We start from the raw sequence: 24,816 nt of genomic DNA on the forward strand, positions 1-24,816 counted from the left end.
GATGGCAGTCCGCCAGGCTCCCCCATCCCTGGGATTCTCCAGGCAAGAACACTGGAGTGGGTTGCCATTTCCTTCTCCAATGCATGAAAGTGAAAAGTGAAAGTGAAGTCGCTCAGTCGTGTCCGACTCCCAGCGACACCATGGACTGCAGCCCACCAGGCTCCTCCGTCCATGGGATTTTCCAGGCAAAAGTACTGGAGTGGGGTGCCATTGCCTTCTCCATGACAAATGCTATGGAAGTACTATTGGTTTTTTTGTGTGTTTATTGGCCATTTGTGTATTTCCTTTCATGAAATGTCTGTTCAAATCTTTTTTTTCCATTTTTATGTTACACTATTTTTCTTTGGTATTGATTGGTAGCAGTTCTTTATGTCTACTGAATACTTGTATATGTATAATATATACATACAAACTGAATATGATGAATATACACACATATATACAAGTCAGTACAAATTTACTTTTACATGTATATAGACCAGATTACATCCTTGATGGCTCAGACAGTAAAGAGTCTGCCTACGATGAAGGAGACTCGAATTCAATCCCTGGGTTGGGAAGATCCCTTGGAGAAGGAAATGGGAACCCATTCCAGTATTCTTGCCTGGAAAATCCTGCGGACAGAGGAGCCTGACAGGCTACAGTCCATGGGGTTGCAAAGAGTTGGACACAACTGAGCAACAAACACTTTCAGGTCAGATTAAATTACACATAATGTTTGTCAGACATATATATATATATATATATATATACACTATACATTATATATAAATGTATGTACTAAACATTTTCTCTCATTTCATATTTGCCTTTTCATTTTCATTACATGTATATTAATGAGTGTGTATATGCAAATTTTATAGTTTTAAACACCTATGAGAAGTTAAAATTATAATTATTCAGATAAAATGGAGGAATCTTGCAATAGATAATCTCAAAAAATTAATTTATATTCTGTACTTTGTATAATTTTATGTATGCTAAAAACTATAATAAAATGATGTACTGTTATAATTTGTCAGTTGCTATTTAGAAAAATACAAAAGTAGGAAGTCAAGAAACACCTAGAGTAACAGGCAAATTTGGCCTTGAAGTACAGAATGAAGCAGGACAAAGGCTAATAGAGTTATGCCAAGAGAACGCACTGTTCATAGCAAACATCCTCTTCCAACAATACAAAAGAAGACTCTACACATGGACATCACCAGATGGTCAACACTGAAATCAGATTGATTATATTCTTTGCAGCCAAAGATGGAGAAGCTCTATACAGTCAGCAAAAACAAGACCAGGAGCTGACTGTGGCTCAGATCATGAACTCCTTATTGCCAAAGACCGAAATTGAAGAAAGTGGAGAAAACCACTACACCATTCAGGTATGACCTAAATCAAATCCCTCATGACTATACAGTGGAAGTGAGAAATAGATTTAAGGGACTAGATCTGATAGAGTGCTTGATGAACTATGAATGGAGGTTCGTGACACTGTACAGAGGACAGGAATCAAGACCATCCCCAAGAGAAAGAAATGCGAAAAAGCACAATGGCTGTCTGAGGAGGCCTTACAAATAGCTGTAAAAATAAGAGAAGCGAAAAACAAAGGAGAAAAGGAAAGATACACCCATTTGGATGCAGAGTTCTAAAGAACAGCAAGGAGATATAAGAAAGCCTTTTTCAGTGATCAGTGCAAAGAAATAGAGGAAAACAATAGAATGGGAAAGACTAGAGATCTCTTCAAGAAAATTAGATATACCAAGGGAACATTTCAGGCAAACATGGGCTCATTAAAGGAAAGAAATGGTAGGGATCTAACAGAAGCAGAAGATATTAAGAAGATGTGGCAAGAATACACAGAAGAACTATAGAAAAAAAGATCTTAATAACTCATATAATCATGATGGTGTGATCACTCACCTAGAGCCAGACATCCTGGAATGTGAAGTCAAGTGGGCCTTAGGAAGCATCACTACGAACAAAGAAGGATGGTATTCCAGCAGAGCTATTTCAAATCCTGAAAGATGATGCTGAGAAAAGGCTGCACTCAATATGCCAGCAAATTTGGAAAACTAAGCAGTGGCCACAAGACTGGAAAAGGTCAGTTTTCATTCCAATTCCAAAGAAAGGCAATGCCAAAGAATGCTCAAACTACTGCACAATTGCACTCATCTCACATGCTAGTAAAGTAATGCTCAAAATTCTCCAAGCCAGGCCTCAGCAATACATGAACCATGAACTTCCAGATGTTCAAGCTGGATTTAGAAATGGCAGAGGAACCAGAGATCAAATTGCCAACATTTGCTGGATCATCAAAAAAGCAAGAGAGTTCCAGAAAAACATCTATTTCTGCTTTATTGACTATGCCAAAGCCTTTGACTGTGTGGATCACAATAAACTGTGGAAAATTCTGAAAGAGATGGGAATACAGACCACCTGACCTGCCTCTTGAGAAGCTTATATGCAGGTCAGGAAGCAACAGTTAGAACTGGACATGGAACAACAGACTGGTTCCAAATAGGAAAAGGAGTACATCAAGGCTGTATATTGTCACTCTGCTTATTTAACTTATACGCAGAGTACATCATGAGAAACACTGGGCTGGAAGAAGCACAAGCTGGAATCAAGATTGCCAGGAGAAATATCAATCACCTCAGATATGCAGATGACACCACCCTTATGGCAGAAAGTGAAGAGGAGCTAAAAAGCCTCTTGATGAAAGTGAAAGAGGAGAGTGAAAAAGTTGTCCTAAAGCTCAACATTCAGCAAACTAAGATCATGGCATCTGGTCCCATCACTTCATGGCAAATAGATGGGGAAACAGTGGAAACAGTGTCAGACTTTATTTTTGGGGGCTCCAAAATCAATGCAGATGGTGATTGCAGCCATGAAATTAAAAGACGCTTACTTCTTGGAAGGAAAGTTATGACCAACCTAGATAGCATATTGAAAAGCAGAGACATTACTTTGCCAACACAAGCGCGTCTAGTCAAGGCTATGGTTTTCCATTGGTCATGTATGGATGTGAGAGTTGGACTGTAAAGAAAACTGATCACTGAAGATTTGATGCTTTTGAACTGTAGTGTCAGAGAAGACTCTTGAGAGTCCCTTGGACTGCAAGGAGATCCAACCAGTCCATCCTAAAGGAGATCAGTCCTGGGTGTTCATTGGAAGGACTGATGCTGAAGCTGAAACTCTAGTACTTGGCCACCTGATGCAAAGAGCTGACTCATTGGAAAAGACCCTGATGCTGGGAAAGATTGAGGGCCAGAGGAGAATGGGACAACAGAGGATGAGATGGCGGGCTGGCATCACTGACTCAATGGACATGAGTTTGAGTAAACTCTGGGAGTTGGTGATGGACAGGGAGGCCTGGCATGCTGTGTCATGTGGTCGCACAGAGTTGGACATGACTGAGCAACTGAACTGAAGTGATTTAGAAAAATTATATGAGAAAACAATTTTGCTAAATGGTTACCAACACATTTGTCATTTTTCATGCACTTTATTTCTACCTGAATTTCCAGATTCATGTCATTTCTTCATCATGAATGGTTTCATTTACTGTTTCTTAGCATGCAGGACTTCTGGCATCATGCTCTTCACAAGCTTTTGTTTATTGAAAATATCTTTATTTGGTTTTAACTTTTAAAAACTATGTTTGATAGATGTAGTCATGCATATTGATGGGGTTTTTGAAAGTTGAAAACAATAAATAAAAAAAAATTCATTTCAATCTCATTAAGACTGTGTGTGTGTGCTCAGTCTTGTGTAATTCTTTGCAACTCTATGGACCTGCCAGGCTCCTCTGTCCATGGGATTCTTCAGGCAAGAATACTGAAGTGGTTGCCATTTCCTTCTCCAGGGGATCTTCATGGCCCAAGGATCGAACCCTTATCTCTTATGTCTCCTACGTTGGCAGGAAGATTCTTTACCACTAGCACCAGCTGTGAAGCCCCACCCCACTAGCACTGGAAAATATCCTCAGGGGAAATGTGATATTTGTGTAGAAAATTACTGATATTTCCCCCTTCTTTCAAAGGTCAAATTCTTCCTGCCTGCTTTTGGGTATTTCCATAGGGTCTGTAAATTATTTTGCTTTTCCCAAAGTTCATTATTTTCATCTTCTCGCAGGTTAGTGTGATACATACTACTCCATAATTTCCAGAAACAAGACCTGTTCTTTTTTATGATTCTACTTTCTAGGTGTTCTGGTCTGATCTTGAGCCTGTAATTATTAGTTCCAGTTTCTTTAAACTTCCTTTCCAGTTTCTTTGTCCTCACAGGAAATATTCCAAAATTCTACATTATATCCATGGCCATTCTTAGTTGATAGCATTGTGAGTTTTTATAATCAGTTAATTCATAGCAATTACAGGATGTTACATCATAACAAGAGTCTAGTTAGACACCATCTTAAGGCAGTTACTGGGTATGTGTTTGTAATTCCATTTCTGCTCTCTTTGGCGACATTAGCACTGCCATTTCTCAGACGAGAAAAAAAATAAATAAATAAGTGAAGCTTCTTGTCCTGAACAGAAACTGACAGGCAACAAATAAATCTGTGAGTGGGCACAGTGGGCTCCTCTCACCCCTCTTTTTATTCAAGCGACAGGCTTTTTTGGAGATTAAAGCAGACATTATTTTCCCAGTGAGACTGGAGTGTCTTTGAAATCTTTCTTGCTGTCGCTCTCTGATAACCTCACCTCTTTTGACATTATTATGGATTATCAATATGCTCCTTCGGTTTTCTTGGTCACACGAGGTGGTTTCCAAGGTAACAAGGCCTAGACAGGTAATCTCTCCCTTTTCTACAAAGAATCTAAAAATAGTGACTATGTGAGGACTGCAGGGCATCGCCATTAGCAAACCGGCTCTGTGCAAATTGATTACTTTCTGCACTTAAGTATGGAAACACAGCGTCAGGCTTTTAATATGAGTACCGTGCTTTCAGCTACCTGCATCTGTGCTTTAAAATGCTCACTGTCTGCAAGAAACTGCTTGAATCAAAATAAGAATGTTATCCTAAGCCCGTTTCTTCTTAAAAATTAGCTGAGGTTAAAACAGTAATATGAGAAATAGACTCTTAGCATCAAGAGATATTTAAACTTATTTCATATTAAATGGATTTTCTTTTCCCCTGCTTTAGGCTATATGAAAGTCATGTAGTTATTCTAATCAGTTGATAACAGATGAATTTTAAATTATATATAATGGCACAATTTCGAACAAGACATGCAAATTTACAGATAAAAGCTAGTTCAAAAATTATCTAGTGATAAACGTATCTCTTGCTTGAATGTTACCTGGACAGGGTCTTTCCCTGGCTGATTGATAAGCTTGAAGATGTAAGTAAGCAGTAGGCAGTTAAAAAAAAGCCTAAAACTCATTATGATAACACAAGGCAACTCTTCAAAAATTCCATTCACCTAAATCTGTGACTCTCGGGACCCAAACTGGGACAACTCTACAACCCAGATGCCATTTTTACAGTCCACAAAACACTATGCTGAAATGTTGCTCTAAGTGTTGCATCCAAGGTTGTGCTTATGAACTTTGAGGGGGGCTATTTTGCTCCCCCAAAGGACACTTGTTCGTCATAACTGGAAGGAGGCATTGCGAGCATTTAGCAGATAGAGGTGAGACTCCACTCAGCATCCTACAGTGCATACAGCAGCCCACCCAGCTAAGCAGCCCTGAGAAAGCCTGGTCAAGAGGACAATGGATTCACGACCCATCCATCAGTCTCAAGTCTCTTTGGTCCATATCTTGCCAAGTAACTTTAAACACTGAGTAAGCAGCATTTATGTTACTTGACTTTATGTTAAATCATGTTATTTATGTTACTTCTACTAGAAACAGTGATCACTTCATCAGAAATTAATCTTTTATTTGCCAAATGAGCTAGAAAATTAGAGGAGAGTTACTAGCTGATCAGACAGAAATCTTAAAACTCAGTTATGAGCTCCGCTTCACCCTTTGCTCTTGCTTTTGAGTGCTCTGGGTTTGGGTTCTTTTTTTCAGCTGAACCCTGTAACAAGGCCCACTGACCTTCAAGGACCACCTGCACAAAGTCTTGAGCGGACAGCCTGTCCTTGCGCACAAAACACTGGTAGGCTCCCCCGTCACTTCGGACCATGTGATCCATTATAAGGTTTTCGTGGTTGATCCCTGTGATCCTCACATTTTTTCCAGGGTTGAGTATTTCACCATTTCGGTACCAGGAGAGTTCCTGGTCCTCACTTCCGGTCACGCTGCAGGACAAGGAAACCTGGCTGCCCACACTGCTTTTAACTTTCCTGGGGCTGATGGTAGCTTTCAGTGGCTCTGGAGTTTTGGGGAAGAGAAAAAAAAGAAGGTAAAATCATCACACATGTAGAGAATATTTCAACATGATGGACTTTTGAAAAGGCAAATGTATCTTCACAAGCATTTTTGGCCATTTGACAATATGTCAAGGTAGGTTTTTCCCTCATACAGAGCACTGAATAGTGAAAGATATTAAATTGAGCTGTTAAGTTCATAGAATTTATGTAATTATACAGTCTTAATTTTGTACTAGCTTGGATGGTGACTGCAGACATGAAAGCAAAAGATAGTTGCTCCTTGGAAGAAAAGCTTTGACAAACCTAGACAGCAGATTAAAAAGCAGAGACATCACATTGTCAACAGAAGTCCATAGAGTCAAAGCTATGGTTTTTCCAGCAGTCATTTACCAGTGTGAGAGTTGGACCATAAAGAAGGCTGAGCACCAAAGAATCAATGCTTTCAAACTGTGGTGCTGGAGAAGACTCTTGAGAGTCCCTTGGACTGCAAGGAAATCAACACTGACTATTCACTGGAGGAACTGATGCTGAAGTTGAAGCTCCAATACTTTGGCCACCTGATGTGAACAGCCAATTTATTAGGAAAGATCCTGATGCTGGGAAAGACTGAAAGCAGCAGCAGAAGAGGGCAACAGAGGATGAGATGGCTGGATGGCATCATTGACTCAATGGACAAGAGTCTGAGCAAACTCTGGGAGATAGTGAAGGACAAGGAAGCCTGGCATGCTACAGTATAGGAGGTTGCAAAGAGTTGGACACAACTGAGCAACTGAACAGCAATATGGTCTTAATTTGGTACTTGTAAATAGCACTAGATAGGCCTTCTACCTGTAATACTCCCAGAGTTAAGGCAGCAGAGGGATTGAGAAAGAACATCTTTTTAACAGTTAATGACATTTACCATGTAAATGACAATGTATACAGATTTTCTATTTAAATATTCAATTGTTTAGCTTCGTGTTAAGATTGTTATGTTTCTAATGCTTTTGTGTGGAATGATGTTGCAACAATTTTTAAAAAGCAACCTGAAAAACAAAAGGCCACACTCTGCATGTTCTTATTTCAGTGCTATTTCATTTTGTTTGGGAACACCCTCATTGCTGTTGGCTTTTTCTTTTTTTTCTTGCCTTCTTTCACTGTATGGCAGATAGACTGGTGTTGGTCAGATTCCTTTCTCAGTAAATGTGAGTATTAACCCACTGACAGTAAGATCTGCAATGTGCTGAGCCAACAAGGACTGATATATTTGAATATTCAAATCTATCTGCCTCATCCTAACTTGGAACAGATGGGTTTCCTTTGGGCCAGTCTCACACACACAAACTCACTTATATCCTCTATGTGGCTTAACCATGGCCAACAGCACAGGGCTGCAAGGAAGCAGGTTGCTGTAGAATGTGTGACCATGAGAAAAGTTTTTTATTTCTTTAAAGTGAGGCAAACTGCTTTGGACAAGGCGGTAACTCTCATCCATGACTTTCTGTGTTTTCATTCAACAATGAATGAACCCAGTTCATGCCATAAGCATTTGTTGAACATTTCTATGCCAAGAATAGCAATAAACTCATAAGTGAAGATGAAAATGAAAGACACTTGTGGTACAACTAGCATGTTCCATAGTCACCTTAGTTAAGTCGGTCTCCCCACAGTCCTGCAAGTCTCATGTTATCTCCACTTTACAGAAGAAGAAAGGGTTATTCAGAGATATGAATTTAGCCAAGTCCACACAACAGGTAAATGGCAGATATCAGTTGTTTGCCTCAGTTATTACTGACTTCTTAGTCACCACATTGTGAAGTCTTTAAAGAGTTCAGTCTTCGGATGCATAAGAAAAATATAGGAATGAAGATACTAACCCAAAGGGTCCAATAGAAGACCTCAAGATTTTGCACCAAATCAGAGGGAACTGAAGGTAGTAGGGGAAGAGGGCAACAAAGGATGAGATGGTTGGATGACCTCACCAATTCAGTGGACATGAACTTCGGCAAACTCCTAGAGATGGTGGGGATAGGGCAACCTGGCACGCTGTAGCCTGTGGAGTCATGGAGAGTAAGATAAGACTTGGCAACTGAACAACAATAACAACATGTGGGAACTAAATAAAGCTTTCTAGAATTTTTAGCCAGTGAGCAACAGAGTAAACACATTTTTAGGAGAATTGATTGATCATATCGTGTTACACAAATGATAGTGGGAAAATTGGTCAGCAAGGAGGCATTGCAGATGTCTAGCTGTGACTCAGTTAAAATTCAATTTAGGACAGGGTGGAGGTTGGGGGGCACAGTTGAGAAAGACCTTGAGATACAATCTCTTGGCAGGAATTAGACCTAGAAAGGGAAGTCTCAAAGAGGATCTGGGGCTTAAAGCTTGCATTTGGAGGGTTTGAGGGTAGAAGGAGTCTAGGATAACAGGATCCATTTACATGCCAGAGATGGTAGAGAGCAGTTTGGGATACTCCTGCTAAGCATCTGATATAAAATTGGGAAATATTCTCATCTGACATCCAAGGAGACTGAGGCTTAGCCTGCAAATTCAGGGCTGTTTTCAGAGGGGAGGAATTTGAAACTAGAAAACAAAAGAGAAAAATAAAAGAGGAGAATGTTCTGAATTTCCAAGAGCATCATTTCCACCTGGAAAAGAGAGACCAAAGTAAGGACCAGTCAGAAGGGAGGATGGGAGTGTCAGAGGCATACCTGGAACTTTTCCAGACAAGGCTGACAAATACAAACAGGAAAACATATTCAGAGTTAAGACTTTCCTACAGATAACTTTTACAATGTGTTACTGTTGTTCAGTTGCTCAGTCATGTCCAACACTTTGCAACCCCATGAAATGCAACACACCAGGTTTAACTGTGCTTCACTATCTCCCAGAGTGTGCTCAAATTCATGTGCATTGAGTCGGTGATGCCATCCAACCATCTCATCTTCTGTTGCCCCCTTCTCCCACTACCCTCAATGTTTCCCAGCATCAGGGTAATTTACAATGTAGACAAGGATAAATGTCTTTACAGAGAAAGCAATAAACTATTCTGAGCTTTGAGCAGAAAACAGGAGGGGAATGGGGAATACCTGGGGAATGAGGCATTGCATTAGACTTGGAAAGATGGGGAGTTTTAGACATCCAAGTATCTGAAAATCATCTTCCATATGGAGGGAGCAGCAGGGAAGGAACTGCTTGTAGGAGGAAGGAAGTTAGATTTCACAGGAAGTAGGGTTTTTTGAAGCAAAACGATGGGAAATGTGACCTTACAGGTTTTCTTGACATGCTTTCCGCACTATCTTAATATATAAATTTTATTCAGCAGAAACTGAGGAGCCACAAAAAGTGATTTTGAACCTCCCATTGGAGTCATTCTCACTAGCTGTCCGATGTTTCATTGTTTCATCGACAAGGCACTTCAGTCATAGAAATATAATTGCACAGACATTATCCTCCATTTCTAGCGAAAATCACCCAAAACACATTCGAATAACATTTGCAGGACTCAGTCTGGACAGCTGGTTCCAGGCAGTCTTTGGGATATTTGTTTCAAATGGACTCTCTTGGGCTGGTATTGTGCTAAAGCTGTCTACATCCATGGTGACATTGAAGAGGTGGTTCCATAAACAGGCATAAGGCTAGAAAAAAAGCCAGGATAAGAAAATGCCTTCCTTTTAAATGCCAGACTCATATTCAGTTTGTTCAGTTCATCAAATTTGTATGTATACAAATTTATATATTATCCTACTGGCAACTAAGAGCCATATATTTTGACCAAAGTTCTACCACTCATTTCTGGTCCTGTGATCTTGAGTAAAATCAGTTTGATTTTGTTTCTGCATGAATAAAATTAAGGCTTTATAACTAGATTAGAGAGCGTGCCCCTGCAATCACATCCCTTCTTCCTCTGTGTCTGCCTTCACCCTCCTTCTCATCATCTTCCTCACATTGGTCATTCCAGATCAGTTAGAGATGAGATGTATCCATCATGTTATTGTTATTTAGTGCCTCAGTTGTGTCTGATTCTTTGTGACTCATGGACTGTAGTCCACCAGACTTCTCTGTCCATGGGATTTCCCAGCCAGGAATACTGGAGTGGGTTGCCATTTCCTTCTCCAAGGGATATTCCCAACCCAAGGATAGAATGCCTTCTCTTGCATTGAAGGCAGGTTCTTTTACTACCGGGTCTTACCTGGTGCCTCAGCTGGTAAAGAATCCACTTGCAATGTGGGAGACCTGGGTTTAATCCCTGGGTTGGGAAGATCCCCTGGAGAAGGGAAAAGCTACCTACTTCAGTATTCTGGCCTGGAGAAGTCCATGGACTGTATAGTCCATGAGATCGCAAACAGTCAAGATATGACTGAGCAACTTCCACTTCACTTTTTTTACCACTGACCCCTAGGGAAGCTATAGTCACCATACTTGGACTAAATTATCTCTAATATTGAGTCCAAGTCCAATTTTCATATAATTACAGCTCTAGATTCAGCCCTGTAGAGAGGTGATAACAACCCCATTTAGAAACCTGGAGCAGAATCTGGCAACTGGCCAAGGGAACTCCTTTGATCTGATCTCCATTGCCTGTGCTGACAGCACCACCCTGCTTATCTCCCTCCATTGATTTGCAGACAGGTGGGCCATTCTGAATTCAACAACTAGGTAACGCTATCTTGGAGCTGGATACTGTGGCCCCAGACTCTCCAGCTATGTTCATTTCAGTTCAGTTCAGTTGCTCAGTCGTGTCCAACTCTTTGTGACCTCATGAACCGCAGCATGCCAGGCCTCCCTGTCTATCACCAACTCCCGAAGTTCACTCAAACCCATGTCCATTGAGTCGGTGATGCCATCCAACCATCTCATCCTCTGTCATCCCCTTCTCCTCCTGTCCTCAATCTTTCCCAGCATCAGAGTCTTTTCCAATGAGTCAGCTCTTCGCATCAGGTGGCCAAAGTACTGGAGTTTCAGCTTCAACATCAGTCCTTCCAATGAACACCCAGGGCTGATCTCCTTTAGGATGGACTGGTTGGATCTCCTTGCAGTCCAAGGGACTCTCAAGAGTCTTCTCTGACACCACAGTTCAAAAGCATCAATTCTTCAGTGATCAGTTTTCTTTATAGTCCAACTCTCACATCCATACATGACCAATGGAAAAACCATAGCCTTGACTAGACAGAGCTTTGTTGACAAAGTAATGTCTCTGCTTTTCAATATGCTGTCTAGGTTGGTCATAACTTTCCTTCTAAGGAGTAACCTCCAGCATTTGAAGACTTGATTTCCTCATCTGTGAAATGGGGCTAAAATGGAGTGAGGATTCATGGGAGCTACAGAGAAAGCCAGGGGGTCACTTGTAACAGGAGCTCCAGCATTGGCAGCTAGCGTCACCACTGCCAGTTACCATCCAACTTACGTTTCACGTACAGGCGGCCTATCACCTTAGCAGTTCCGTATCTGTTGGACACTTCACAAACATAGCTGCCTGAGTCTGAGGGACGTGTGTTCTCAATAAGCAGCCCTGTCATGGTCTTCTGGAACCTTCCAGAAAGTTCCAGGGGCATGTTGTCCTTCAGCCAGCGGTAATCTGGCTCAGGGTGCCCAAGCGCTTTGCAAGGTAGCTCCACACGCTGCCCTGCCATGGCTTTGCGATGATCAAACCCATCCAGTATGGATGGGGCTGAGTTCGCTGGGTCTGCAGAAGGAAAGGAAAACACTCTTAGATGCAGTGAAGGAGTTAATGTGTCATTTAGAATCATAGGACCTCATATATACTTAAAATTTTATGTGTGATTTCAATTATTAATACACCTTTAAGATTCCTCTGTCCATGGAATTCTCCAGGCAATAATACTGGAGTGAATTGCCATTCCCTTCTCCAGGGGATCTTTCAATCCAGGGATCAAACCCGGGTCTCTTGCATTGCAGGTAGCTTCTTTACCATCTGAGCCACCAGCCACCTGATGCAAAGAACTGACTCATTGGAAAAGACCCTGATGCTGGAAAGATTGACGGTGGGAGGAGAAGGGGATGACAGAGGATGAGATGGTTGGATGGCATCCCCTATGTGATGGATATGAGTTTGAGTAAACTCCGGGAGTTGGTAATGGACAGGGAAGCCTGGCATGCTGCAGTCCATAGGGTTGCAAAGAGTCTGACACAACTGAGTGACTGAACTGAACTGAACCACCAGGGAAGCACATGTATGTACACACACACACACATAAACACACACACACATATATGCATAAATATGAACAGAAAGAAAGCCCTATTCATATACATTCTTCTCTCTCAAAATTTTCAAAAGGTTGAAGCTGATACATCACCAAAGAAGATGTAAAAATGATTGATAAGCACATGGAAAGATGTTCAGTATTGTTAGCCACCATGGTTGCTGCTGTTTTTTAGTTTCTAAGTTGTATCTGATTCTTTCGGGACCCCATGGTTTGTATTCCACCAGTTTCCTCTGTCCATGGGATTTCCCAAGCAAGGATACTAGAGTGGATTGCTGTTTTCTTCTCCAGGGGTTCTTCTCCAGCCAGGGATCAAACACATGTCTCCTGCATTGGCATGTGGATTCTTTGCCACAGGGCCACCTGGGAAGCCCAGCCACTAGGGTAACGCAAATTAAAACCACAGTGAGATACTACTTCACACTTACTGCTGCTGCTGCTGCTAAGTCGCTTCAGTCGTGTCTGACTCTGTGCGACCCCAGAGATGGCAGCCCACCAGGCTCCCCCATCCCTGGGATTCTCCAGGCAAGAATACTGGAGTGGGTTGCCATTTCCTTCTCCAATGCATGAAAGTGAAAAGTGAAAGTGAAGTCGCTCAGTCGTGTCCGACCCTTCGCAACCCCATGGACTACAGCCTACCAGGCTCCTCTGTCCATGGGATTTTCCAGGCAAGAGTACTGGAGTGGGGTGCCATCGCCTTCTCCATCACACTTACTAGGATATCTATAATAAAGACCGTCATAGCAGCAAGTACTTGTGAGGATGTGGAGAAGAAAGTAAAACTTTCATGCATTGTTGACTTGAAAGTAAAATGGGGCAACCACTTTGGAAAACACTTTAGCAGTTTTGTAAAATGTTAAACTTCAGTTCATCACAAGGTTCAGAGCGTCAATGAAAGAACCCACCCTAGACAAAGGAAAACCCATGTTGACTCAAACACTTTTTCACAAATGTTCATAGCAGGATTATTCATAAGAGCTAAAAAGTTGAAATAGTTCATACTAAACAATAGGACCACTGTTTAGTAGCTGGATAAGCAAAATGTGAACATATATACATAGTAATCAGCAATACAAAAGATACATGTTACTATATGAATGGACATGTTACAATAGGGATGGACCTCAAAAGATTAGGCTAAATGAAAGAAGCCAGATATAAAGCCACATATCACCAAACTTGATTTATACAAAACACAGAAAACACAAATCTATAGAGACAGCCAATAGATTAGTAGTTGCCTGCGGCCGGGATTGAATTTGACTGGAAATGGGCATCAGGAATCTATCTATCTAGTCCATTTTGTCTAAAGTTTCACTCAGCGAATGCTTCCTTATTGATTTTCTTTTTGAATGATCTGTTCATTGATGTAGATGGGACATTAAAACCTGCTTCTATAATTGTGTTGCTGTCAATATTTCCCATTACGTCTGCTAGTATTCTGTTACACACTTCTATGTTGAATGCATAGAAATTACCACTGCTATATTTTCCTTTCAGATTGATTCCTTTATCATCATGTAATATTCTTTCCTATATTTTAACAAAACACAAAAGTCTTTGTTTTAAAATCTATGTTTCTCTACAAGTATTGCTACACCAACCTTCTGTTTCCATTTGACCAAATACCTGTTTCCATCCCCTAACTTTCAGTCTGTGTGTGTCTTTAGATTTGAAATGACTCTCTTGTTGGCAGCATATATGTGTGTGTTTTTTTAAATCCAATCAGCCACTGTATACCTTTTGATTAGAGCATTAGTCCATTTACATTTAAAGTAATTATTGGCAGATATGTACTTACTGCTATTTTGTTCATTGTTTTCTTGTTTTCATAGTTTTCATTTTGCTTTTTCTGCTCTCTTCCCTTGTGATTTGATGATGATCTTTAACATTATGGCTGGATTCATTTTTCTTTTCTCGTGTACCCAGTATAGATTTTTGGCTTGTAAATAAATATATTTTGGCTTCTATATAGATTTATATAGGTATATATATATGTGTATATATATATATATATATATACACATATATATACACATACATATATCAGTTCAGTTCAGTTCAGTTGCTCAGTTGCATGCGACTCTGTGACCTCATGAATCGCAGCACGCCAGACCCCCCTGTCCATCACCAACTCCTGGAGTTCCCTCAGACTCACGTCCATCGTCAGTGATGCCATCCAGCCATCTCATCCTCTGTTGTCCCCTTCTCCTCCTGCCCACAATCCCTCCCAGCATCAGAGTCTTTTCCAATGAGTCAACTCTTTGCATGAGGTGGCCAAAATACTGGAGCTTCAGCTTTAGCATCATTCCTTCCAAAGAAATCCCAGGGCTGATCTCCTTCAGAATGGACTGGTTGGATCTCCTTGCAGTCCAAGGGACTCTCAAGAGTCTTCTCTGACACCACAATTCAAAAGCATCAATTCTTTGGCGCTCAGCCTTCTTCACAGTCCAACTCTCACATCCATACATGACCACAGGAAATACCAAGGCCTTGACTAGACAGACTTTTGTTGGCAAAGTAATGTCTCTGCTTTTGAATATGCTATCTAGGTTGGTCATAACTTTCCTTCCAAGGAGTAAGCATCTTTTAATTTCATGGCTGCAGTCACCATCTGCAGTGATTTTGGAGCCAAAAAAAAAAAAGTCTGACACTGTTTCCACTGTTTCCCTATCTGTTTCCCAAGAAGTGATGGAACAGTTTTAGTGGTGGTGAAATCTTTTAATTTTTGCTTGTCTGTAAAACTCTTAACTCTCTTTTGTGGAATAATCTTATTTTGTTTATTTTTATTTCATCACTTTAAATATATTATGACTCTTCTTTCTGGCCTGCAAAGTTTCTACTGAAAAGTCAGTTGATGATAGTCTCATGGGAGTTCTTTCGTACTTAAGTAGTTCCTTTTTCCTTGCTATGTTCAACATTCTCTATATCTTTAATTTTTGCCATTTTAGTTATAATGTGTCTTGGTGTGGATCTCTTTGGTTCATCTCTTTGTGTGTGTGTGAGAGTGATCCTCTGCTTCCTGGACCTGAATACTTGTTTACATTCCCTGGTTAGGGAAGTGTTGAGCTATTATTTCTTCCAATAATTTTTCTGCCCCTTTCTCCCTCTCTTTTCATTCTGAGACCCCTACAGTGTATAAGATAGTAAGTGTGATTATCCTGAGTTCTCTTAAACTGTCTTCATTTTAATTTCTTTTTCTGTTTTCAGTTCCACTTAGGAGTTTTCCACTACTCTGTCTTCCAGTTCACTGATCTGTTCCTCTGCTTAATCTAATCTACTGTTGATTCCTTCTAATGTATTCTTCTGTTTAGTAACCATAGTCTTCAGCTCTGTTTGGTTCTTGTGTTTTCTAACTTGCTATTAGACTTCTCATCATGTTCATCCATTCTTCTCTCAAGTTCATTGAGCACCTTTGTGATCTTAACCTTGTATTTTTTTGTTAGGGAGATTGTTATCTCCTTAGTTCTTCTGGAATTTTATCTTGTTCTTTTACTTGCAAAATATTCCTCAGTTGCCTCATTTTGCTGAATTCTGTTTTTACATCTCTGTTATATACATATATATATATATATATAGACACACACACACACACACACACACACACACACATATCATTTACATATCCCAATTTTGAGGAAGTGGCCTTATATTGGAAATGTGTTATGGGGCCCAGCAGCACACTCTCCTCTGGTTACCAGAGCCAAGTGCTCTAGGGGAGCCCCTTAAGTGGACTGCAGGGACCCTTCAGCTGTGGTGGGCTGACTACTGAGAGTGGCTGGTAGGCAGAGATGGACCCCAGCCTGGTTGGCTGGCAGGCCCGGCTTCATGTAGAGGCTGCTGCACTACTAGTGGCGGGGTTGGGGCTGGGGAGCTGGTTTTCCATGCAATGGGCTTCTAGCCCTGGGATGGTGTTGGTCCAGGGGTTGCTGTCAAATTGTCTAATAGACAGGTAAACTAATAAGCAAGAGGGAAGACTCCAAAATGGCACTTGCCAGGACTAGTGTCCTCATGATAGAATGAGCTCTCCAAAATTGCTTCCACCAATGTCTATATCATTGGTGAAAAACCTGGCTTGAATCGCCAGTCCAGGTTCTATGCAGGATACAGGATGCTTGGGGCTGGTGCACTGGGATGATCCAGAGGGATGGTATGGGGAGGGAGGTGGGAGGGGGGTTCAGGATTGGAACATGTGTACAACCTGTGGCGGATTCATGTTGATGTATGGCAAAACCAATACAATATTGTAAAGTACTTGGCCTCCAATTAAAATAAATAAATTTAAAATTTAATAAAATTGAAAAAAATCAAGATACGTCATTTAGTCCCATTACTTCATGACAGATAGAAAGGGAAAATGTAAAAGTAGTGACAGATTTTATTTTGTTGGCTTCCAAAATTACTGTGGATAGTGTCTGCAGCCACGAAATTAAAAAGATGCTTGTTTTTTGGAAGGAAAGCCATGATAGACTTAGACAAAGTATTAAAAAGCAAAGACATCACTTTGCTAACAAAGTCTGCATAGTCAAAGCAATAGCTTTTCCAGTAGTCATGTATGGATGTGAGGGTTGGACCATAAAGAACTATGGTGCTTGAGAAGACTCTTTGAGAGTTCCTTAGGCTGAAAGAAAATCAAACCAGTCAATCCTAAAGGAAATAAACCCTGAATATTTATTGGAAGGGCTGATGAAGAACCTGAAGTGCCAATACTTTGGCTATCTGATGTGAAGAACCAACTCATTGGAAAAGACCCTAATGATGAGAAAGGTTGAAGCAAAAGGAGAAAGGGGAAGCAGAGGATGAGATGGTTAGATAGCATCACCGACTCAATGGACATGAATTTGAGCAGACTATGGGAGACGGTAAAGGACAGAGAAGCCTGGCATGCTGCTGTCCATGGGGTTGCAAAATGCTGGACACAACTTAGCGACTAAACTGTTGTCTATATCCTGGGGCAGTTCCAGTTAGTTACTGCCTCTCCAGGAGGCTTTCCAAAATTAGCAAGTGGGTCTGATCCAGGCTACTTTCAAATGATTGCCTCTGTACTGGGTCTTGGAGCATGTGACATTTTGATGAGTCTTTAAGAGTGAAGTATCTATTTTATAGCCCTCCAACTCTCCCATACATAAGCCCCACTGGCTTTCAAAGCCAGGCATTCTGGAGGTTTCATCTTCCTGGTGAAGAACTCCAAGACTAAGAAGCTTGATGTTGGGCTCAGACCCCTTGCTCCTTGGGGAGAACTTTTGCAATTTTGATTTTTTCCTTTGAGGGTTGCCTCTCTGGGAGTTTGTCATGTCCCTGCACCTCCTACCCATGTTTTTGTGGTTCCTTCTTTATATTTTTAATTGTGGAAAATTTTTCTGCATGTCTTCAAGTAATTATAATTGATATTTCCTCTATAAATAGTAGTATTTTTGGTGTGTCCATGGGAAGAAGTAGCTTAGGATCTTCCTACTCCATTATCTTTGCCACACCCCCTTACCAGTGATCTTAATTGTTATGGTTCTTGACTCTTTTAATTCAGAGCAGCCTCTCTTCTATTCCCTCTCATGTCTCTGGTTTATTGAAGAAACAGATACATTATTGCATAGGAAATCCCACATTTTTAATATCTTTCTTTATGCTGTCATTTAGCCTGTTCCTCTATTGCCATTTTTTTCTTATGACTGGAATTTAGTTCTGATGGATTGGTTAGATCAAGCTCAACCTTTTGTCATTCCCTTCGCATCTATATAATGAGGCTATATGAGTTGCATGCCAAACTCAAGGAGGCTAAAATTGATAAGCAAATTCAGATGACGTTTGCCTGAATTATTTTACTAAGGGTTGAAAATCACAATTTTAATATTTTCTTATTATTTTCACATTCAACAGATATGATTATTCTGTAAATAAGAACTTTTCTTCCTGAACTAGGGTTGTTTGGTTATCGTAAAATACATAGTACTTGTAGGAAAGACAGGGAGAATTGTCATTGTTCTCTATAATGACTAGTTATCAAAGTCAAGAGTTGTTGTCTGCCCTAGTTACCACTAAGTAGACCAATATGATTTGGTGAAGGCAATGGCACCCCACTCCAGTACTCTTGCCTGGAAAATCCCATGGACAGAGGAGCCTGGTAGGCTGCAGTCCATGGAGTCGCTAAGAGTCGGACACGACTGAGTGACTTCACTTTCACTTTTCCCTTTCATGCATTGGAGAAGGAAATGGCAACCCACTCCAGTGTTCTTGCCTGGAGAATCCCAGGGACGGGGGAGCCTGGTGGGCTGCCATCTATGGGGTTGCACAGAGTCAGACACGACTAAAGCGACTTAGCAGATCAATACGATTATTATTATTATTGCTTTTGTTATTATTTAATGTATATGGACATGTGTACATGTAAATATATATGAAAACAATTATATATTTGTACATGTACATTATGTAAGTATATATGTATGCACACATATACACACCTATGCATGCCTTAATATTAATACATATATATATATTATTTATATATAATTTTGGCAAGACCCTATTTATATTTCAGCCTCATCTTACATGTTTCCTGTCCCAAACCAATAAGTGATCATTATTTCAAGGAACCATGGTCCCTGTTATTACGGCATAATATTTAAAAGAGACTATTTTCTGGGTAGTAGAATTGCTAGTTGTTATTGGTTGCCCATTGCTTCTGGACCTTTTCAATGGAAACACCTTCTCTCTTTCCATTTAGTTTTTTACTCTGGCTCAATTTGATTCCTAAATCCAGCAGTTTCCCTCAGGGTGAATCTCTCTTCTTCTGAAAGTAGTATTTGCTGAGATACACAAGGAGTTAGACTACCACTTAACTATGTGATGTCACAGCCTTTTATACTCATCTTCAACTCAGAGCTTGCACAGGGCTATCAAAGTTTTGTGAATATCCTCAAACACATTTTCCCAGGTTTCCATAAAGAAATAGTCCTCCGGTGCTTTTTGGAGATGAGCATATGCTAACAAAGTTTCCTATGGTCAACAGTATGGTTTTTCCAGTAGTCATGTGCAGATGTGAGAATTGGATCATAAAGAAGGCCAAGTGGTGAAGAATTAATGCTTTTGAATTGTACTGGAGAAGACTCTTGACAGCCCCTCGGACAGCAAGGGGATCAAACCAGTCAATCCTAAAGGAAATCAACCTTGACTATTCATTGGAAGAAATCATGTTGAAGCTGAATCTCCAATACCTTGGCCACGTGATATGAAGAACCAGCTCACTGGGAAAGACCCTGATGTTGGGAAAGACTGAGGGCCAGAGGAGAAGGGGGCAACAGAGGATGAGATGGTTGGATGGCATCATTGACACAATGGACATAAGTTTGAGCACAATCTGGGAGATAGTAAAGGACAGGAAGACCGGCATGCTACAGTCTATGGGGTTGTAAAGAATCTGACAGGACTTAGCAACAGAACAAAAACAACAATTTGTTGGCTATTTTGCATTTCTGTGACTATACAGTAATCTCAATAGGCATTCCCCCTCTACCAGCTTCTCTTACATTGGACCTGCTGTTGCCAGTGGTTTATCTACAGCCCCACATGTTTAAGAGTTTCTGAGGATCCCTGTCACCTACTTTTGCTGAAAATGTCATCCACATTCTTTTTCTTTTGTTATCCTATTGAGTCTGTTTCCACTCCAGGAAGAATTTGGAATCATTAAAAACCTTGTTACTAGCATAACCCCACTAGCAAACCCCATGTTTATATTTATTAAAAATTTAGATCTAATTTAAAATTAAATAATTTTCTGTTATCCTTCAAAGCTTAAACTCTAGGTAATTTGCACTCAGTGTCTATGTTCCCAAGTTCTAGCATCAACTATTTCCTCCCTCAACTACTGTACTGAAATTTCTTTGACCAAAATGTCACAAGCTATTTGCCATAAGCAGTAGACTCTCTTAAGAGCCTTTTGAGTCTGTGTGACTCTGCTGACTTCTCCCTTCTTACAACTACCACTGTTAACCCCAAATGTTCAGTCTTATCCCCTCTCTTCTTCTTTGCTGGTATTCAAGTGTATGATGTTCCTTTGCTAGTTTCTGCTCTGATGCTTCTTACTGATCTGCACAAATGCTCATGAGGCAATCTCATGGACTCTCATCGCTTCTGTGGTGACCCGATCAATGCTCATGAGTCCTGCTGCCTATTTTTGAAACATTAGTGAAACATTATTTAAAAAATAATAATTAAGCTTGTGATTAAGAAAAGCAAATTTGCCTTTTCAACTCTGAGAAATCAGCACTTAATGATCTAGAGATAAACAAGGCTATTCTTTCTGTTTTCTCACCTTTTTTTTTTTTTAAGGTTTTATTTTATTTTTTTCCAGGTTTCACTTCAGAGAAAAATGGCCTCCTGAGATTATCATCACTTGATTCACATTATCTCAATGGAGAAATACATATCTGCTTCTTTTTGCTAAGCTCAGTTGCATCTTATACCCAGATCCATGCCACCATTCCTCCGAGACTGTTACCTTTCTTACTTCAGTATTGTCGTGAAAAAGTTCCTCTTCAATCGTAAAAGACCTCTCCAAGGATATTCTGAAGAAATATACCATTGTGCTCTTATTAAAGGCACTGTGTAAGTGAAAGTCGCTCATGTCTGAGGCTTTGCGACTCCATGGACTATACAGTCCATGGAATTCTACAGGGCAGAATACTGGAATGGATAGCCTTTCCCTTCTCCAAGGAATCTTCCCAAACCAGGGATAAAACCCAGGACTCCTGCATTGCGTGCTGACTCTTTACCAGCTGAGCCAGAGGGAAGCTCAAGAATACAGGAGTGGGTGGCCTATCCCTTCTCCACGGGATCTTCCTGACCCAGGAATTGAACCGGGGTCTCCTGCATTGCAGGCAGATTCTTTACCAACTGAGCTATCAGGAAAGCCTATTATTAACAACACCATGGAACAGATAATAGAGGCTACTCATTTTATAATTTATTTTCTCAACATTTTAATTTTAATTTTTTTTTTAATTTTTGAAGTTTTATTTTTCAATAATACAAGTCTGGTTGGTTGGAGGATAGGGCTTCTGAAGCAGAGGGAAACTTTGAGGGCTGGCTGGTCTTCTTATCAAAGACCCTGCTTATTTCACACCAGAAGGTGCTCTTTCACTTCCCTGCTCTGTTATGTTCTCTGGCGTGTGTACTGTGCACACCCTGTCCAGGAGTTTTCGGACAGCTGTCAAGAGCTAGGTTTAAAGCAACAAGCAAATATGTTAGGATATTTTTGCAAGAATTTCTAGCACATATTTTTAGGTTTATTTGCTAGGCATTTTATTTATTTATTTTAAAACAAATTCCGACTCTTTGACTGGGTAACTTACAAAGTCCCGCCACCTCCATAATTTTAAGATGTTTTAAGGGCCATAGAGCTGGGTTCTCACTTTTCTTTCTTTTTTTAATTTAAATGTATTTATTTTAATTGGAGGCTAATTACTTTACAATATTGTATTGGTTCTGCCATACATCAACATGAATCTACCATGGGCGTACAAACAAGCATATTTTTTTTATTGTACTGATTATTCTTACCATTAACAGAGGCAACAAGCCATAACTAATAACACAAGAGATAAAGTAACAACTGATATGAAAAAGAACAGGTAAAGATAGACTATTTTCAAGTTCAGAGGGGGGAAAAATCAATTAATTATGACTTATGTTTGTCTTAAACCTTAAAAGACAGGTGAGCATTGGCTATTTTAAGGATGTAAATGGGGAAGAGGAATTCAGATAGAGCATTATCAAGGGCAATATGTGGGTGTTAGGTGACATTGTTCTAATTACTCCAGCACTTGAAAACTTGTTACCATGTCTCCCACACAAAACATCACAACAAATAAAATTACTATTCACTGCAGGGATCAATTTTACATTCTAAAACTATAAGAGCAAAAGTCATATATTTTACATTTGATTTCTAATACTGAGATGGTCATTTCATACTTCTAAACCTCTGCACGGAGCACTAATGCAATCCCGTGTAAATGTATTGCTGATTTGTTTGACTGATGGATCAACAGCAAGCCAACTGTAAAGATTCTGCAAAAGGTCAATATCTTCTCAAAGTATAACTCCCATTAAAAGAGGCACAAACTGACATATTTATGAAAGTGGAATAACCTGTTTTGGGGTTTCCTTCACTTGAGAATGATCCTGGAAGGCCATGCCTATTTCTTTAACTTTATTTTTTAATTTTTTTTTTATTTCCATGATTTTGTTTTATTTTGACCAATTGGTAAAAAATATATATATAATGTAGAAAGTTCTTAGTCATTCAATTGAGTGCTTATTTGCAAATCGATATACATATCAAAATCTCATTATTATTATACTCACTAATAATGATTATTATCATTATACTCACTTTATAATGTATATGCTATATTTAAAAATGTGTAAGATAGTGTTCAAAAAGGAGCTGTATTAAACCAATGGGCATAGAATATTACATTTTTAAATTTTCATTGGAGGATAATTGATTTACATTTTTGTGTTGGCTTCCACCATACAACACCATGAATTTTCCATAAATATACATATATTCCCTCCCTCTTGTGTCTCCCCCAACCCCCCACCAAACCCACCCTTCTAGGCCAATGTGGATAATTTCTCCATAACTGCTAGATGGGGAACAGAGGTGTGTTCCAAGGACCACATCCTGCTCCCTGAGAGCTCTGCAGGGTAGAAAGCACTGTGGCGCTAATTGGCATCACCAATGTCATAACATACAACAATAGCGAGAGGAGGAATTGTCAACAAAGTAGTAATAATATAGGGTCAAAGAAATTTGGAATTTTCCAGTAGGTGAGATATCCATATTTGCATTGTACTGTATTGGGTAAAGTTTTTCTTCCTTTCTTTCTTTCTTTTTTTTTTTTTTAATTTAAAAAACCCTCAAGTTGTTAGAATATTTTGGGACAGAAATACAGACTTCATTTTATTTGTGAGTTCCACGGTTTTAGTGGAGTCATCCCAGAGCACTAACAAAAGAAAACAGAAACGGAAATCTCAGTGCCGATGAGTTTTTACCTGATACAAAAAGTCTAGCGCTGTTACTTTGCCTGGTCTCCCCGGTGTATCTGTGCCGCGTGACACAGCGGTAGTTATACAATCCATCTTCATTTTGTACATCTTTAATATACAAGGCGCCCGTGGATGTGATGAGAAATCTAGATCCTAAAATAGAAGAAAACGATGACCCCATTAAAACAGAACAGAAGCAACCCAGTCATACAAAGTCACGGAATAGAGTTTCTTCACCTGAAGGAAACTCATATGAAGGCAAATAATAGATGTGTGTGTGTGTGTGTGTGTGTGTGTGTGTGTGTGTGTGTGTGTGTGTGTGTTAGCGTTTGTGTGTGTATTACTTTAAGGGTTCAGGCTATATTAATTCTTTATCCTAAATTAAGGGGTTTTAGTGGGTATACTACAGAATAAATACTTACTTGAAAAGCTTAGCCTCATGAATTAATTTTTTAGGTCATGTATTTATTTAGGAGCAAGAAAGTTGGCATATAATTGGTATGTTGCTAATTTAGCAGATTTTCTTTGCCATCACTTTTCTCTCAGAATATGACAAATTAAATGAGTATTCATTTTCTTTTATAAATTTCTACATCATGTAAGTATTTCAAGTGTTTCAATAAATGCATAAACATGTTAGACTATAGAACAATGATATATTCCACAACCTTCCCAGGAAAGACTTCTTATTTCCTCAGTGATAACCAACACTTCCATCTATATTCTAGGATAAAGATCAATTCTTCCTATATGCAGTGTTTTAGAGAGCTCTGCTATTTTCTGATTACTACTGAAATTATTGATGATAGCATTTTCACCTCAGGGAGAGAAAAGTGATACCCACCTCTTCCTCCTGCATTTCAACACTGGACACAATGTGCTCTCTGTGACCTGTGGGTTTTGCCTCTGTAACTCAATTTGAATAGAAATGGCCAGCATTAAGAGATCAAGCATCATTGTTGCTTGAAGGAGAATAAAGATGACTCTTTCCTTCAAAAATACCTAAAGATATGTAATGTCTTTAACTAATTAATATCTAATTAATGTTAAAACATCTAAAGATATGTAAATATCTAAAGATAAGTTTTCAGTGTTCAGTGATAAGTTTTGTGTACACCAAATAAAAGCAAAGGAGTACATTCCTAGGTGAGCTCCAGCACTTACATGGTGGGAGACTCAACTTCTTGTATACCACTGTTAGTCTTGCCTATGGAAAATTTCTGCATCTGATGCAATTC

The 24,816-nt window shown here is 39.7% G+C and overlaps 1 protein-coding gene across 1 annotated transcript in view; it reads right to left on the minus strand.

The window, feature by feature from the left end:
- Positions 1-24,816, minus strand: part of DSCAM (DS cell adhesion molecule) — an 827,097-nt gene that overhangs the window by 312,923 nt on the left and 489,358 nt on the right. Inside the window, exons 5-7 of the mRNA XM_042237343.2 lie at positions 23,585-23,731; positions 11,710-11,988; positions 6,046-6,321 (exon numbers count right to left, since the gene is read on the minus strand). Of these exons, the coding sequence (XP_042093277.2) occupies positions 6,046-6,321; positions 11,710-11,988; positions 23,585-23,731 (702 nt within the window). The remainder of the gene's footprint in view (positions 1-6,045; positions 6,322-11,709; positions 11,989-23,584; positions 23,732-24,816) is intronic.

This window comes from Ovis aries, chromosome 1 (genome assembly GCF_016772045.2).
Source record: "Ovis aries strain OAR_USU_Benz2616 breed Rambouillet chromosome 1, ARS-UI_Ramb_v3.0, whole genome shotgun sequence".
In the NCBI taxonomy this organism is placed as follows: domain Eukaryota; kingdom Metazoa; phylum Chordata; class Mammalia; order Artiodactyla; family Bovidae; genus Ovis; species Ovis aries.